Here is a 15,320-nt window from a genome sequence, read left to right as displayed (position 1 = left end):
CGCTTTCATTCTTTCATTCACACCTTGTTTATACCTGCATTTAGAAAGTTCTCTTAATGCAGCTATAAAGAGAAACTTTACAGTGTCTCTGCTAAACAGAGACTCTGTAAGGTGAGACTCAAGGAGAAGAAGAAATTACCTCAGATATAATCCTGCACTGATAAAATGAAGGAAAATGTATCTTTGTTGGTAAAAAATAAAACTATCATGAAATATTATTTAATTTGAAATAACTTTTTTATTTTCTTACAGTGTTTACAGCATGAGCATTATTACATCAATGAAGCTTCACTACTTAAAGTTGAATATTGTTAATATGATCTGATGACAGAGTAACAGAGTACAGTCACTATAACAGAAATGAAAACAACAAATTTGAATGAACTGGTCTTTATTGTGTTGAAATAATCCAAATTAAATCCAGTAAACAAACTTTAACCATGAAACATGTGATTAGAGAATGACTTAAGGAAAGAAAGAGACACAGACACAGAGAGAGTTACAGAGTTCAGAGAGCAGAGTAAAACCAGTAGCAGAGTCCCAGTGATTCAGGTCAGGACTGGGAACACTGGTCTCTCCTCAGCGTCTCTGAGACCAGAGCCTGGGAGCCCTGGGTGGCCTCACAGGTCACAGAGCCCACCTTCCTCCACTGGTCTGCAGGGAGCCTCAGGGTGCTGCTCCAGCTGTAGCGGCCGTCCTTCTCCAGCACCCCGGGGCTCCTGCTCTCCTCCCAGCTGCTGCTGCTGCTGCTGCCGTCCACCTTCCAGGCCAGACTCCAGTCTGAGGGGAAGCCCTTGTTGGCCAGGCACATGAGCGTGGCCTTCCCCTGCTGCAGCTCCTCACTGGAGGGGGGCAGCACCGTCAGGGTGGGACGGACATCACCTAGGAGACACCAATCAGCTTAGAGGACACCTTTACTGTGTGAGAGCTGATTTTCTCCTTTAAGGAGTTTCTGTCAGATGGTTTTTCTGCTCCACCAGTCACTCACTCACACATTGTTTCACTTCCCTTTAAGAAGCCTCTCATGCAAATCAGCACAGAGAGAATCATCATACAGAACGACCTGAAATATATTAAACTACAGTGGAAATAAAATAACAAACTATCTTATCAAGATCATCAAGAAACTTGACAATACAATAGATTATTTTGTGGAAAACAAAACAGAAATGATCTAACAACAATCAGATGTTCTTCATCGTGATTTCAAAGTGTTTCTTCACTTACATTAACAGCTATAATGATGAGTTGAACCACTAGATACAGTTTAAACGTCGTTAATTTTCAAGTGCAAATTCAGTCACACAGGTATCACTGCTCAGCTGTATCACTTCACTTACTGACAGATACACTGACCACTGTGTTGAAAGTAGTGCCAGTTGTCCTTTCACTATTAATATGGAAATATTGTATTCTTTTTTCAAATTCATAACAATAGGCAACATTTTTAAAACACTCATATTTGTCTTTACTTCAGTTTTACATGAAAGTGAATTGTATTTAATCACAACAACAGCCATTATTGTTGAGAACATTTTAAACTAAACTCAACATTTTTACATTAAGATTAAAGTTTTATATTTTTTCCACTTCCAAGTTGATTATATTTCATTTTGACAGGACTGTGTGAGGAACAGTTTAGTTAAGCTGCTCTGAGTTAGCCTCCATGGTAAAGGAAGAGAAATAAAAACATGAACAATAAAAGTTTTATAATTAAAACAAGATATATTTATCTGCCTTAAACATTGAAAAGTTTAATTTTAAGCAGGATTTGATAATATTGTATTTAGTATTTGAGCAGAAACTTACTTCCAACATCCAGTCTGGTTCCTCCACCAAAAGTCAACCACAGTGATACAAACTCATTGAGCCGCCGTACAAAAACCTCTCACTGTAGAGAGACACGGCTCTCTGACTTTGACACAAACAAACTCAACAAAAATAGTGTCTGATTGTAATATTTTATCAGCTGAAATGTAAAATTAACACAGCCACACAAATTTCCAGGATGGATGTCTTAGATATATTAATGTTAAATTCAATTTCTATATTTGTTCTGTGGCAATTTAGGCAGAAGATATTTTGAAACAAAATATATCTTGTAGCATGAAACCAAAATCATGTAAAAAAGATTTTAAACCATTTCAGATGAATACTCTGATAAACTGATTGATCCACTGATCAGCATTATCAGAATAATCCAAGTCCCTGCTGGAGTCAGTCAGAGCATTTCCATAGAGAGCCACTTTGCATCAGCAGCACCATGCTCCAGTGCTCTGGGAGAGTTTATAGTCCTGAGAGTTGAACACTGGATGACTGACAGCTGTCCTTCATGACAACAGAAGCCACAGAAATCCTCCTCATCAAAAACATGACTTTGATCTGCGTCCTCATCTGGACTCTCCTCTGCTGCTGCTTCACAGGTAAAGTCCAGAGAATCAAACTCCTCTCCTCTATGAACATCCGTCCCTCTGAAATGAAGCCCACAAAACCATGACTCTGCTTTATGTTTTTGTCTCTGTATCCTCAGAGTCCAGAGGTCAGTACACAGTGACTCAGCCTGGAGCAGTGAGCTCTGCTCTGGGAGGCTCCGTCTCTATCAGATGTACGACCAGTCATAGGGTAGATGATGGAGAGGACCTATTCTGGTACCAACAGAGAGATGGAGAAACGCCTAAACTCCTCATTTACTATGCTAGCACTCGAGCATCAGGGATTCCAGATCGTTTTACAGGCAGTGGATCAAAACTGACTTCACTCTGACCATCAGTGGAGTCCAGGCTGAAGATGCAGCAGTTTACTACTGTCTGGGTGAATTCATTGCTAACAGTCAGTATGTGTTCACACAGTGAAAAAGCGTCGTACAAAAACCTCCCTCAGTCAGACTGAACAGAAACTGAACTGACTGCTGCAGCTGGAAGCTACTGCAGAGACTGATACACTTCACTGAGGACACACACACACACACACAAACACACACACACGTCATCTATGAGGTTCAAGATTTCACAACTTTTGCTTTAACCACCAATGAATATGTAGCAAAATAATATTACAAAAAAATATGAAATCAAATTACTTTGTCCATCACAGCTTCTCACCATCTATTCAGATCTTTTTATAATCCCACTCTCTTTTCTGATTTGCCAAATAATCCAGAGTAGCCAGCCTGGGAAAGCAGATAAGAAAAGTCTTTGACCTCAAACTCATACTGGATTAAAGCAATTTCAACTATGTACATTTAATTGAAAATATGAAGACACAGATCGTCATCAAAAACATTCAGGATCAGAGACTGTCCAAACAAAATCAATACATCCCTGAAAGCACAAAAAAGTGTTTTAAATATATAAACGCATGTTATCTATAGCAAAGCTAAATATCAACTTAAATAATAAAAATTCAAAAGAAAGAAGTAACCTCCTTGATATAACTATATCTGCATATACTATATATAGAATATCGAATAACACATTTTCTCCAACATGCAATCTAAACTCCGAGACTAAACACTAAACACTGAGACTAAATGTTTATTCTTAAACTTGGAAACGGCAAAAAAAAAAAGAAAACTCACCACAACATCCATCCACTAACTGTTGTGGAGCTTTCAATCACATCACATGATCTTTCTTAGCAGATGGAGTCATTTTGATGGAAATGTAGATTTTCAAATTTCTGCATCTTTAGGACTTCATGTCCACTTTGGCCCTGCGATGGACTGGTGACCTGTCCAGTGTAGTAGACCTAAATTTATTAGTTATGCATTTTAATAAATTTATAAGAATTGGTACCCAATTATGAATTTTTATTCATAAAATCAAAATTTCCTCGTTAAGGGCACCACCGGAGTTGTTATAATCCTCGAGTCTCCGGACCTCTAGGTAGTTTTGAATAATTATACAATTATTACTAGTGATCAGTTAGTTAATAATCGCTCAATTATCTTAAATCAGTCAGTCAGTCTCATATCTAAAGGGTCAATTCTCTTGGCAGGAACTATAAATAGGCAACACACACAGCTCTTGGTTATATTACAGTGAATTTATTCTCTAACTAAGATGTCTATGAAGATTCTCAGTCATCCAGGTCATAGTTATCCAACGAGGGTTAAAATGAAGGGCAACTGGACTTGGTTGAAGATAATCTTCTTGGTTGAAGATAATCTTCAACCAAGTCCAGTTGCCCTTCATTTTAACCCTCGTTGGGTTCTCTAACTAAGGTGATAAAAAGACGGTTGGATACAGGGAACATAAACATTTGCTGAATAATGAGCCTGGAGGTTCGATTGTGGGAAGCATTTGACTAATACGGCATAGAAGAGCTAATGAAAGTAAACTAATGTCATAATTTAGGAGTAGAGTTAAAATGGACATCTGATCACAGGACGTGTGTTAAGTCTTACTGCTTGTGGACAGCCTGCTTTTGGCCTGTTGCACGGGTCCCTCGCTAGCTGCCGATCCTGGCTTTTTGCTAGGGATTCTCCAGGGTTCTCCGTGTCTGATTGAAAAAGCCTCCTCTGTCTGGCAATTCGGCTGTTTTCAGGTTTCCTTCGTTGTAGCTGGCGAGACCACGTGGCTTGGTCTGACCTCGGTGAAGTTGGCTTCCACGAAAAAGGCTTAAAATGGAACTTGGTCGTTCCTGAATTAGTCCAGTGTAACTTAACGGACTGATAACCTTAACAAACAAAAGAAATAAAGAAAATAAACAAACTGAAGGCAGATGATGTCGCGGCACTTCAGGTGTGTAGCTTCAGGCGAACAAAGGGGCCTGTTTGTTTCGCTGGCGTTGCCTGGCGAGGCACGCTGCTCGTGCCGAAACGTCCAGAGGGCCGAGCAGGGTGGAAGAGCCAACAGCGAAGAGAAGAGAGAGCCAGAAGCGAGGTCGCGTGTCGCTCTTTTGTTGCCTGGGGCGTGGTTCCCCAGGGGGCGTCTCAGGTTTCCCAAGGGACTCTAAACTTAATGTCTAAAGAAAAGAAATCTATTTGCACGTATTATCATCAAATATTTTCCACAATGCATTTGCATTTGGTAACAGGAAACAATTGTCACATTATTGGTCAGGATATTTATACATTTAACAGCATTTCCGATGAGGGCATGTAATACTTATTTCGTCCACTTGGGGAAGCTCAGGTTACATGAGGAAAGCTTGGATTAAATCAAAGATCGTCTCTCCTTAGGAACTGGGAGAATTTGTTGATTCATCCTTAAATTCAAGCTGGCGATTAAGAGTATCGTAAAACATTTCTTTGTCATCATTTCTAAAGGGATTTTGTAAGAAAGTATTATGAACAAGCATTGATTACATTAGATGAAGGAGTGTCTTGCTGAATAATAAAAACATTGCACAAGTAACTTCTTTTCAGCACTAATATCAACAACAGATAGCAACAACAATAACATAACTACTCAAATAGAGGCAAACGTATTCAGGTAACTAAAGATTTAATTCAATTTAATTAGATGCTTTGAGTCTTTTGGAGAGTGCAGTCCTTTTACATTGAAAGTTCAGCTGTCCTGGACACTGTCACACTTGGTGAGACAAGGAGTATCCCTTTGATGTGGTAATAAAACAAAGAATAAGGTCAGTTGCCACGGAAACGTGTGTGGGGGGCCAGTTTTGATAGGCTGTTCAGGGAGATGCCAATGGCTGGCTCGTGTCCCTTTGTCAGTTTAACAGTCAGGCCCCGCGTTATCAGCTTCGGAATCAAAAAGGTGCCAGTTTTATGGTCGGGCTAGCACTTAGAGAAAGCAACTTTGACCCCTCCCCTTCTTCTCTGGGGAGGAGAAAGGAATTTAGGGAAGCTCCACATTCATTCAATGTAAAATGCACAAATCCACACCGTTGTTCACTACAGTCCCCCCTTCGGCCAAAATGTTCCCTCCGATAGGTAACGTTTTGGACGCAATGAGAAACAACAAGTGTGGTTTGTCAGGTGCAGGTCCACTGCTGGTCAGGTACTGATGATGTGTTGGTCAACTGCTGGTCAGGTGCTGATGATGCTGGTGAGGTGGAAGGAGTCAAGCAGAGCAGAGCAGGTGGCAAAACACAACATCTGTGATCAGGTTGATGTCCTTCTAAGGCTACTAATTCTGCTAGTCACTTAGGGTAACCCCAATTAGCTAGTCTTAAAGTAGCAGGTGCCTGCTGTGTTACTTAATCATCTGAAACAAAGTAAAGCGGAAAATTAATTTGGGAAGCAAAACAAATATCTTAAAATAATGACAAGTCGTGTGTGAGCATGACCAACATTATTTTTCTCAGAAATTCTTTGATATTCAGAACCATAACCTGCAGTGAGCTTGAGGGTTGTTTAGCTGGTTTAGGCTAACAGACTTGTCTGAGGGTCTTAGCCCTTTCAAAAACAAGTTTTATAAAAAGAAGCGGCTTTTAGTCCTGAGAGGAACTGTTCTGAGTGGTATTCTATTTCTGCCGTTGCTGCAAGAAGATGTCTGCTCTGGAGCAGGTATTCTTAATTGGTTAAAGGAGCAATAAATTTGGACAGTAACCCCCACTTGTGACTAAGTGGTCAGGTTGAGCGGCTCCACCTGGTGGGTGGAAATTTTTGGAAAATTGGTAATTGGTTAAAGACCGCCACTGGTAACTTAGTGGTAGGTTTAAATTGCAACAGGGAGACACAGAATAGTGGCTAGAGCTGTGGGTGGCAGACCGAAGTAAAAGATACCTGGCTTCCAAGTTCTGTTTTACAAGGCACGCACGTGAACTCTAATGACCTTTTAACCACTAGCAGCTATCGTCCCTAATTGAGGATTTCTGTTAATTATTAATTTATTAGGACGTTATCGTTCCCGACAAGTCCCATGGGATTTTTGTGAAGCTTAGTTCGGTCCAGAACAGGTGACTGTTTGTCTGTGACCACAGAAGGATCGGTCCAGTGGGGAGAGAACTTGTGTGCAAGTCTTCCTGTTCTCTGGCCGTCCTGTTTCCTTAGTGGAGCAGAGATGTGATGACAAACTCTGTCCCCCCTTCGGAGCTTGTTGTGAGACGTGTTTTGGTCGTTATAGACTTTGCATCTTTGTGTGCTGTCCAAATTATTTTGGCCTGTGAGGAAGTTTTTATTTCCTCTGGCTGGTTCAGTTAGGGGTTCCCTCCTGTCAAATTGTGTCTTTGACAAGGGAAAAGAAATGCCTCTCCGTTGTAAGGAGGCTCTGTGTGATGGTTTTGCTGGTTGAGACTGGCAGCAAACCTTACAGGTTTTGATGTAGTCTGCTACATCTTTTTGCATGTTTGGCCAATATGCTACTTGTTTTAGTGCATTGTGTGTTGCACTGAACCCTTTGTGGCTTTTGTAAGGTGAGTCATGGGCGTGCATGAGCATCCCCCCTGTGGCTCTGAGGCACCACGAACGCAGGTGAAGTGCGGGCGTCTGAGACATACGAGAGAATGCCCGTGACGACACGCAAAGAAGAGCGCACCAGGTAAAGGTGTTTCAAGCCAGGGATGGAATCAAGTTCAGTGTTGGAGACAGGCTCTGCGTCAGAAAGGCAGAGGAGCATTTTGCTAATGGCGGGATCAAGAGTTTGAAGCCGAATTAAGTCAGAGTCACCAAGAGAGTCAGGGACTGACATTTGTGGCGCAGGGGTGGCTGTCAGAGACAAGCCTGCTGCCTGGGCTCTGGTGGCATCGCAAGTCATAAGGGTGGGAGGGTGGGTGGGGGGAGCAAATCCGCTTGGGAGTGCTGGGGTGTGTCTTTAACAGCACCCTGTTTGTTTGCTGTAAGTTCAGCTGTAGGATGACTATATGTGGTGTCTGACCCCCCTCTCATGCCTTTATGTAAAGTCGTGGAGGATGGCTCTGGTGACGTGTTGACAGGGAAGGCGGTGACAGTTTGTGCACCCATCTGTCTGTCATTGTCATGTTGCCTGTGGGAACAGAGTCGCTGGTAAGCGGCAAAGAAGAAAGGCTGACAGTAGCCTTTGAAGGCTCAGTGTGAATCACTTCCTTAGTAGAGAGGTCAGGAGGCAAGGAAGAAGGCGTGTGCCCCATCTCTGGAGTCCTGAGCTCACAGTCATGAGTGTCGGTGCTGATCGGCCAATCCAGTGGAGTGGTTTTGGGGATCAGTGCGTCATTTGAAGTGGTAACTAAAGAACAGAGGCGGGTTTCTCATTCTGTGATGTATTCAGACAGTGAGATACGCAGAGGTCGTTTCACCTGTGCCCAGATCGTCAAGTTCTGAAAGTCAAGCAGTGGCTCAAAAGGTTAAGGAAGTCTTTGCCAATGAGTAGAGGAATGGCGTCAAATGGTGAGACATACACCGGGTGGATGAGGTCCATGGGACCGATAGACATGTGGACTAATGTCATGGCTGTCAAATTGAGGTTTTCAGGGCCGAGTGGCTGGACCTCAAGGTCACAAGTCTGTAGTTTCAGGTCTTGGTGGGAGCGGGTCATAGCCTGTAGCTGCCTGAAGAGGGCTGATGACATTACAGTGATGTCTGCGGCTGAATCAAGAAGTGCTTCCTGCACCAGAGTGTTTTCAAGTGTTACAGGCAGGTAGAATTTCCGTGAAACTCCCCTTTCAGTAAGGTGACACAAGAAGTGTTGGGAGGGCGGACTGCCCTGAGTGGCTTTGGACTCTGTGAGAGGATTTCTCTTGAGTCGGACTGTACCAGCAGGAGTGTCCTGGAGGGAGCGGTTCTCTCAGTCCATCTGTGTGAGCGTGTCAGTCGTTTTGACAAAGTGTCAGGAGAAGGGGACTTTGGCTTTGCAGCAGCTGTGGCCAAGTGCTCTGCCTTCTTGTCTTCCTGTTTGGACAGGGTTTGGAGCAGGCGCTTAAGCGCTGTAATTTCCTCCTTACTAAAAGTGGGTGTGCCAGACTCACTTTCAGTGTTATCGCTATTTGTGTCTCTATAGTGGGATCTCTGGAGTGTAGCTCTCTGAGATCGCCTGTCCCAATTGTTTTGGGATTTGTGCTGCTTGTGTCCCCCCTTCCGTGAAAAGAGGTGGGTTTCAGGCCTCAGATTTTGCCTCTTCTCAGACCAAGATGGCTCTGAGTTACGTCGACCATGCTCATTTTGCTGAGGCAGGCTGCACCTCTGCTTCTGGCTTGGTCTATAATTCTGGGAGGTGATGCAGGTTGACGCAGGTGTTTCAAGACCAGGGGCTCGTTTTGGCTCCACCTGTAGGGAATTGATGCTGAGAGTGAGGACACCATGGGGCTCAGAATGCCTCGTCATGGTGAGTCTCTGCTTTTCAAAACCTTTTGTAGCTAACTCCCGTAGCTGTCGACTGGTTTGGGTGCGTGGGCAGGCTGCCACACCCAGATGATGACTGGTAGTGGGGTGGAGGTTTGGATAAAAAGATATTTGAAGTTCAACTCTTCCTCCATATCGGGCTCATTTTTGGTACCAAAGTACGCTTGTCTGAGTCGGTTATAGTACTGCTGAGGAGGTTCTGGCCTCCCTTGCTTAACAGCAAGTGCAGCCGTTAGACCTGATTGTGCTGTCAAGTCAGAATATTCCTCCACCAGTGCCTGGCAGAGTGAGTCATAATCTTGTCTGACATACCTGGGCTGGCGTTCAATAAAACTGCTGACCTCTCGACTAGATGTCACCTTGATCAGGTATATCTTGTCGTCAGTGGTGGCAGCAGGGAATTTCCGCAAGTAGTATTCAATATCTTTTAGATAGATACTGGTCTCATTTGAGCCTGTAGACTCAGGCTCGAAGCGTGTTATGTGGCGAGCGATTTTGTCTAAGTCCCTGTCAGAGGGGCTTAAGTCATGGTCAGCAGTGGGCGGCGGATGCAGCCGGGGGAGTAAGCCGTCTTCACCTGAGTAGGTGGAGGGCTATTTCTCTGGCGCTCTGTCATATGATCCTGTGGGATCAGTTGTGGGAGTGGACGTGGAGACCATCCTCCTGAGGCTGGCAAAGGGGAGCAAGCCTTGTCTCTCTCTGGTGGGAGTGTTTTGTAGGAGGGAGTATGTTTGGCTGTCTCACATGAGAGCTGGAACTCTCTTCTGGTATCAGCCAACTCCTCCTTGTTTTCCTGCTGTAGCGGGGATTGGGTTACTCTGTCCCTATCCTCTAGCTGTCTTCGCATTTCTTGCATGCGTTTTTGGTCAGCTTCTCTAAGTTTGCTATAAACTTTAACTCGTAATTTTAGCTCTTTAATTTCCCCCACTGCTTGTCTAAGGAGGGTTTCTGATTGGTCAAGGGATTCAGTTGTGTCTTTAAGTTTACTTTTAGTCCACTCTAACTCCTGTTCTTGCTGAAAGAGTGAGTGTTCAAGCTGATTGGCCTTTTCTTGCAGCTCAATTTTCTCCTCATCGACTCCACCCTCCTGTGGGAGGTAGCAAGGAGCCTGTAGGTCAGTGATGCGTTCTTCCGCTTCACTTAGTGACTGCCTGGTGTTTTCCAGCTGCTGTTCAAGCTGGTGCGTGTGCTTAGACTGGGCAGACATTACAATAGCTAGTTTTCCTAGCATCTGGGACAAGGCTTTGTCCTTTGAGGAAGTGGCTAGAGCAGTTGTTACCAGCTCTGCAAAAATTGTTTCAAGGTTCACCGCGTCGGTGCCTTGTAGTTGGCTTGAGTAGCCAGGTATCAAGGTCTCGGTCATGTGGGCCAAGATGGAGTCAAAGTGTTCCAGTGGGTCGCCCCCACTGGCTGCCACTAAGCGTGGGTCTGCCATGTTCACAGGCAGGTACTCAAGTGGTTTGGTTAAGGACTTTGGTGTGAGTCCAAATCAGACAACAAACAAGTGTGTCAACTCAGAGGATATGCATAAAAATACAAAAATAAATGGGTGTTGCTTCTATAGCTTCCTGGAGCTGTTGATGTTCCTTTCAGTCAATTTGGAAGGTTGGAATCTGAAGAAAAGAAGGATCAAAATCAAATCTATGGACTCAGTTATACAATTTGGTTTAATAAAATCAGAAGTGGACTACAGGTGTTAGCTGGTACAGCAGACCAGAGCCAGTCAGTTAAACAGTTTCAGCTAGTGTGTTTACTAGTTGAGGAAAAGGGAATGTCAGGTTGGAGAAAGCTGACTTTCAAGTCAGACTTAAATTAAAATTTTCAGTTTGGTCATTTAGGGTGAAAGCAAAAATAGGAAAAATTAAATTAAATCACACTTGGGATTAAAGTTAAATGCTATAGAAGTTCATGTTACAACTAGCTTGACAATCAAAGCTCAAAGTCCTTAATGATCAAAGTCAAAGTTGGGAAAAAAAATTGTTTGAGAAAAATAAAATTTTAGAATCAAAGTTCAAAATTGGAAAAATTAAAATTTTGAGATTAAAATTATTATATTTCTAAAATCAAAGTTCAAAGGCAATGAGAATAAACTCAAAGTTCAAAGTTACATTAACAAAAATCCCAGGCTGATTAAAGTGGATTAAATAAAAAAAAAAATCAAAGCTGATTAAACTTAAAAGATTTTAATTACCCTTTGGTAGTTATCAAGTTATCACAATTCCAATTGCTATAAAAGTCAGAGTCCAAATTACATTTATAATGAACAAGGATTAAAGAAAGCCTAGTTGGAAAGCTATCAATTCAACTTATCAAGCTTAATGTGGGTTTCAGAATTCCAATCAGTCCAAAAGGTTAACAAAATTCAAATCAAGATGTTATTCTGTATTTATTTTATTCCTGCAAGGATCAAAAATAGCACTACAGAAAAGGCTTCAAAATGACAAAGTCAAAATCAGGGATATTGCAGCAGTAATGAGAATAAAGCTTTTCATTCAAATACAGCTGGATCAAAATTAGAAAAGCGAATCTTTGAATAAAAGATTGCATCAAAATTAATAGAACTACTCAGTGTAATCCTAGGTTAGGGTACCAAACTGGCTCAGTACCTTGTTACAAGCAAACACCCAATAGATCATTAAAGGTTATTCAAGGAAAAAGGAGAGCCTGTGCTCTATCCTACACTTAAGGAGTAGCACTCCTTATTAATTTAATCTGAGTGTCAACACAATGGTTTATGTGTCTTAAGTTAACAAGATCTATCACCAAAGTCTGGTTTAATTCACTCGATTCAAACGCTCATCTCTGTCACTGATGACGCTGAAGTCGATTTAATGCAGAGCATGCAATTTATTCCGCCAGCCAGTAGGGGAGCTGTGGCTCCGCCTCGGGCGCGGCTTATTTCTCAATGTAGAAGAAGAAGCGTCAGTTAGCAAACCGTTGTTGCAGCAACGGCAGTAAATCAGAACACTGACGGACACCAGTCCCGCTCAAAATGGGGGAAGGACTCGCTCCTTTGTTTCAATGACTCAGCTTGGGGACGAAACGTCTTCCAGTATCTTCAACCAAGTCCAGTTGCCCTTGATTTTAACCTTCGTTGGATAACTATGACCTGGATGACTGAGAATCTTCATAGACAATGACTCAGCTTGCTTTCAAGCTATTTCAAGCGATTTAGCGTTAACTTAGCTCGGTAGGTACAACGCTACAGGCTAAACTCGGCGTCTTCACGCCTGTGACTCCACTGCCGGGCAGCTGTATTTGTTGAAGTAGCTAATTTCAACAGATTACCGGAGTTTTTCATATAACATAACAACCCACGGCTCAGCGCGTCAGACTGTTATTTATAGCCGCTAACAAATCACATTGGCACAGCGCAACTGTAATCTGTCTGCCTCTTATTAGGCCTTAAAATTATCAATATCGGTTAAGTTTCTCTCAACCAAAAGGGCATTTCATCTGCTCGTCATCAGAGATTGTATGTAGCTTTAGCTCAGATTTCTCAAATGGTAACGTTACAGGAATGCATTCAGTTTAACATTAGCTCGGTCTTCATAGCTCAGCTCACTACAGCTCTGTACTGAACAACAAAGAACAATGGCCCGGCGGCCAAACAAGTTGCACAAAGCATTTCATTTCACAACAAAGAACATGGTCAAAACTCACACACACTTTCATCACTAACGTTAAGTTAAGAGGGAAGACAGGAGAGTTTCTATGGAGCAATTTACTGGGCGATAATTATTTCAGTGGCAAAATTTTGGAGGGAAAATTTTTCTGGGACTCAATAATTATTTCTCTGCATCAGGGCTGTGTGTATAGTCTATTATAGTATGTCACAAGGCCTCACACGGCAGGCTCCATTATGTAGTAGACCTAAATTTATTAGTTATGCATTTTAATAAATTTATAAGAATTGATACCCAATTATTTATTTTTATTCATAAAAATCTAAATTTATTTAATTCCTTGTTAAGGGCACCACCGGAGTTGTTATAATCCTAGAGTCAAATTTCTGCATCTTTAGGACTTCATGTCCACTTTGGCCCTGCGATGGACTGGTGACCTGTCCAGTGTAGTAGACCTAAATTTATTAGTTATGCATTTTAATAAATTTATAAGAATTGGTACCCAATTATGAATTTTTATTCATAAAATCTAAATTTCCTCGTTAAGGGCACCACCGGAGTTGTTATAATCCTCGAGTCTCCGGACCTCTAGGTAGTTTTGAATAATTATACAATTATTACTAGTGATCAGTTAGTTAATAATCGCTCAATTATCTTAAATCAGTCAGTCAGTCTCATATCTAAAGGGTCAATTCTCTTGGCAGGAACTATAAATAGGCAACACACACATCTCTTGATTATATTGCAGTGACTTTATTCTCTAACTAAGGTGATAAAAAGATGGTTGGATACAGGGAACATAAACATTTGCTGAACAATGAGCCTGGAGGTTCGGTTGTGGGAAGCATTTGACTCATACGGCATAGAAGAGCTAATGAAAGTAAACTAATGCTATAGTTTAGGAGTTAAATGGACATCTGATCACAGGATGTGTGTTAAGTCTTACTGCTTGTCGACAGCCTGCTTTTGGCCTGTTGCTGGTCCCACGCTAGCTGCCGATCCTGGCTTTTTGCTAGGGATTCTCCAGGGTTCTCCGTGTCTGATTGAAAACGCCTCCTCCGTCTGGCAATTGGGCTGTTTTCAGGTTTCCTTCGTTGTAGCTGGCGAGACCACGTGGCTTGGTCTGACCTCGGTGAAGTTGGCTCGACGAAAAAGGCTTAAAATGGAACTTGGTCGTTCCTGAATTAGTCCAGTGTAACTTAACGGACTGATAACCTTAACAAACAAAAGAAATAAAGAAAATAAAACAAACTGAAGGCAGATTGATGTCGCGGCACTTCAGGTGTGTAGCTTCAAGCGAACAAAGGGCCTGTTTGTTTCGCTGGCCGAGTCTGGGCGTTGCCTGGCGAGGCACACTGCTCGTGCCGAAGCGTCCAGAGGGCCGAGCAGGGTGGCAGAGCCAACAGCGAAGAGAAGAGAAAGTACGCAAGGTCGCGTGTCGCTCTTTTGTTGCCTGGGGCGTGGTTCCCCAGGGGGCGTCTCAGGTTTCCCAAGGGACTGCCTTTCTAAACTTAATGTCTAAAGAAAAGAAATCTATTTGCACGTATTATCATCAAATATTTTCCACAATTGAACCTCAATGGTTGAACGGTTGTACCGTTCTAGGCATTTGGTAACAGGAAACAATTGTCACATTAGTGGTCAGGATATTTATACATTTAACGGCATTTCCGACGAGGGCATGTAATACTTATTTCGTCCACTTGGGGAAGCTCAGGTTACATGAGGAAAGCTTGGATTACATTAGATGAAGGAGTGTCTTGCTGAAAATAAAAACACTGCACAAGTAACTTCTTTTCAGCACTAATATCAACAACAGATAGCAACAACAGTTAACATAACTACTCAAATAGAGGCAAACATATTCAGGTAACTAAAGATTTAATTCAATTTAATTAGATGCTTTGAGTCTTTTGGAGACTGCAGTCCTTTTACATTGAAAGTTCAGCTGTCCTGGACCATGTCACACTTAGGTGAGACAAGGAGTATCCCTTTGATGTGGTAATAAAACAAAGAATAAGGTCAGTTGCCACGGAAACGTGTGTGGGGGGCCAGTTTTGATAGGCTGTTCAGGGAGATGCCAATGGCTGGCTCGTGTCCCTTTGTCAGTTTAACAGTCAGGCCCCGCGTTATCAGCTTCGGAATCAAAAAGGTGCCAGTTTTATGGTCGGGCTAGCACTTAGAGAAAGCAACTTTGACCCCTCCCCTTCTTCTCTGGGGAGGAGAAAGGAATTTAGGGTAGCTCCAAATTTATTCCATGTAAAATGCACAAATCCACACCGTTGTTCACTACAGTCCACTAACTGTTGTGGAGCTTTCAATCACATCACATGATCTTTCTTAGCAGATGGAGTCACCCAGTTTTCATTGAAATGCAGATTTTCAAATTCACATTCCTCTGAGCATTTTTAGGACTTCATGTCCACGTTGGCTTCAAAGTTAAAATATTCCATGACAGCTGGGTGAACTCCATCTGC

At 42.4% G+C, this 15,320-nt stretch overlaps 1 gene segment (V, D, J or C); it reads right to left on the bottom strand.

The window, feature by feature from the left end:
- Positions 1-374: 374 nt before the first annotated feature.
- LOC119907448 lies at positions 375-1,837 on the bottom strand (the record flags this gene model as incomplete). The annotated part of the segment is given in 2 exon segments: positions 375-882; positions 1,810-1,837. Coding segments are annotated over 2 exon segments (357 nt in total), but the record flags the coding sequence as incomplete, so codon positions are not given.
- Positions 1,838-15,320: the final 13,483 nt, after the last annotated feature.

The sequence above is a fragment of the Micropterus salmoides genome, unplaced genomic scaffold (genome assembly GCF_014851395.1).
Source record: "Micropterus salmoides isolate LMB-PRFRI ecotype aquatic unplaced genomic scaffold, ASM1485139v1 Ms_hic_scaffold_17, whole genome shotgun sequence".
NCBI classification, from domain to species: domain Eukaryota; kingdom Metazoa; phylum Chordata; class Actinopteri; order Centrarchiformes; family Centrarchidae; genus Micropterus; species Micropterus salmoides.
Note: the sequence above shows the minus strand (reverse complement) of the source record. Positions and strands in the feature narration are given on the sequence as shown.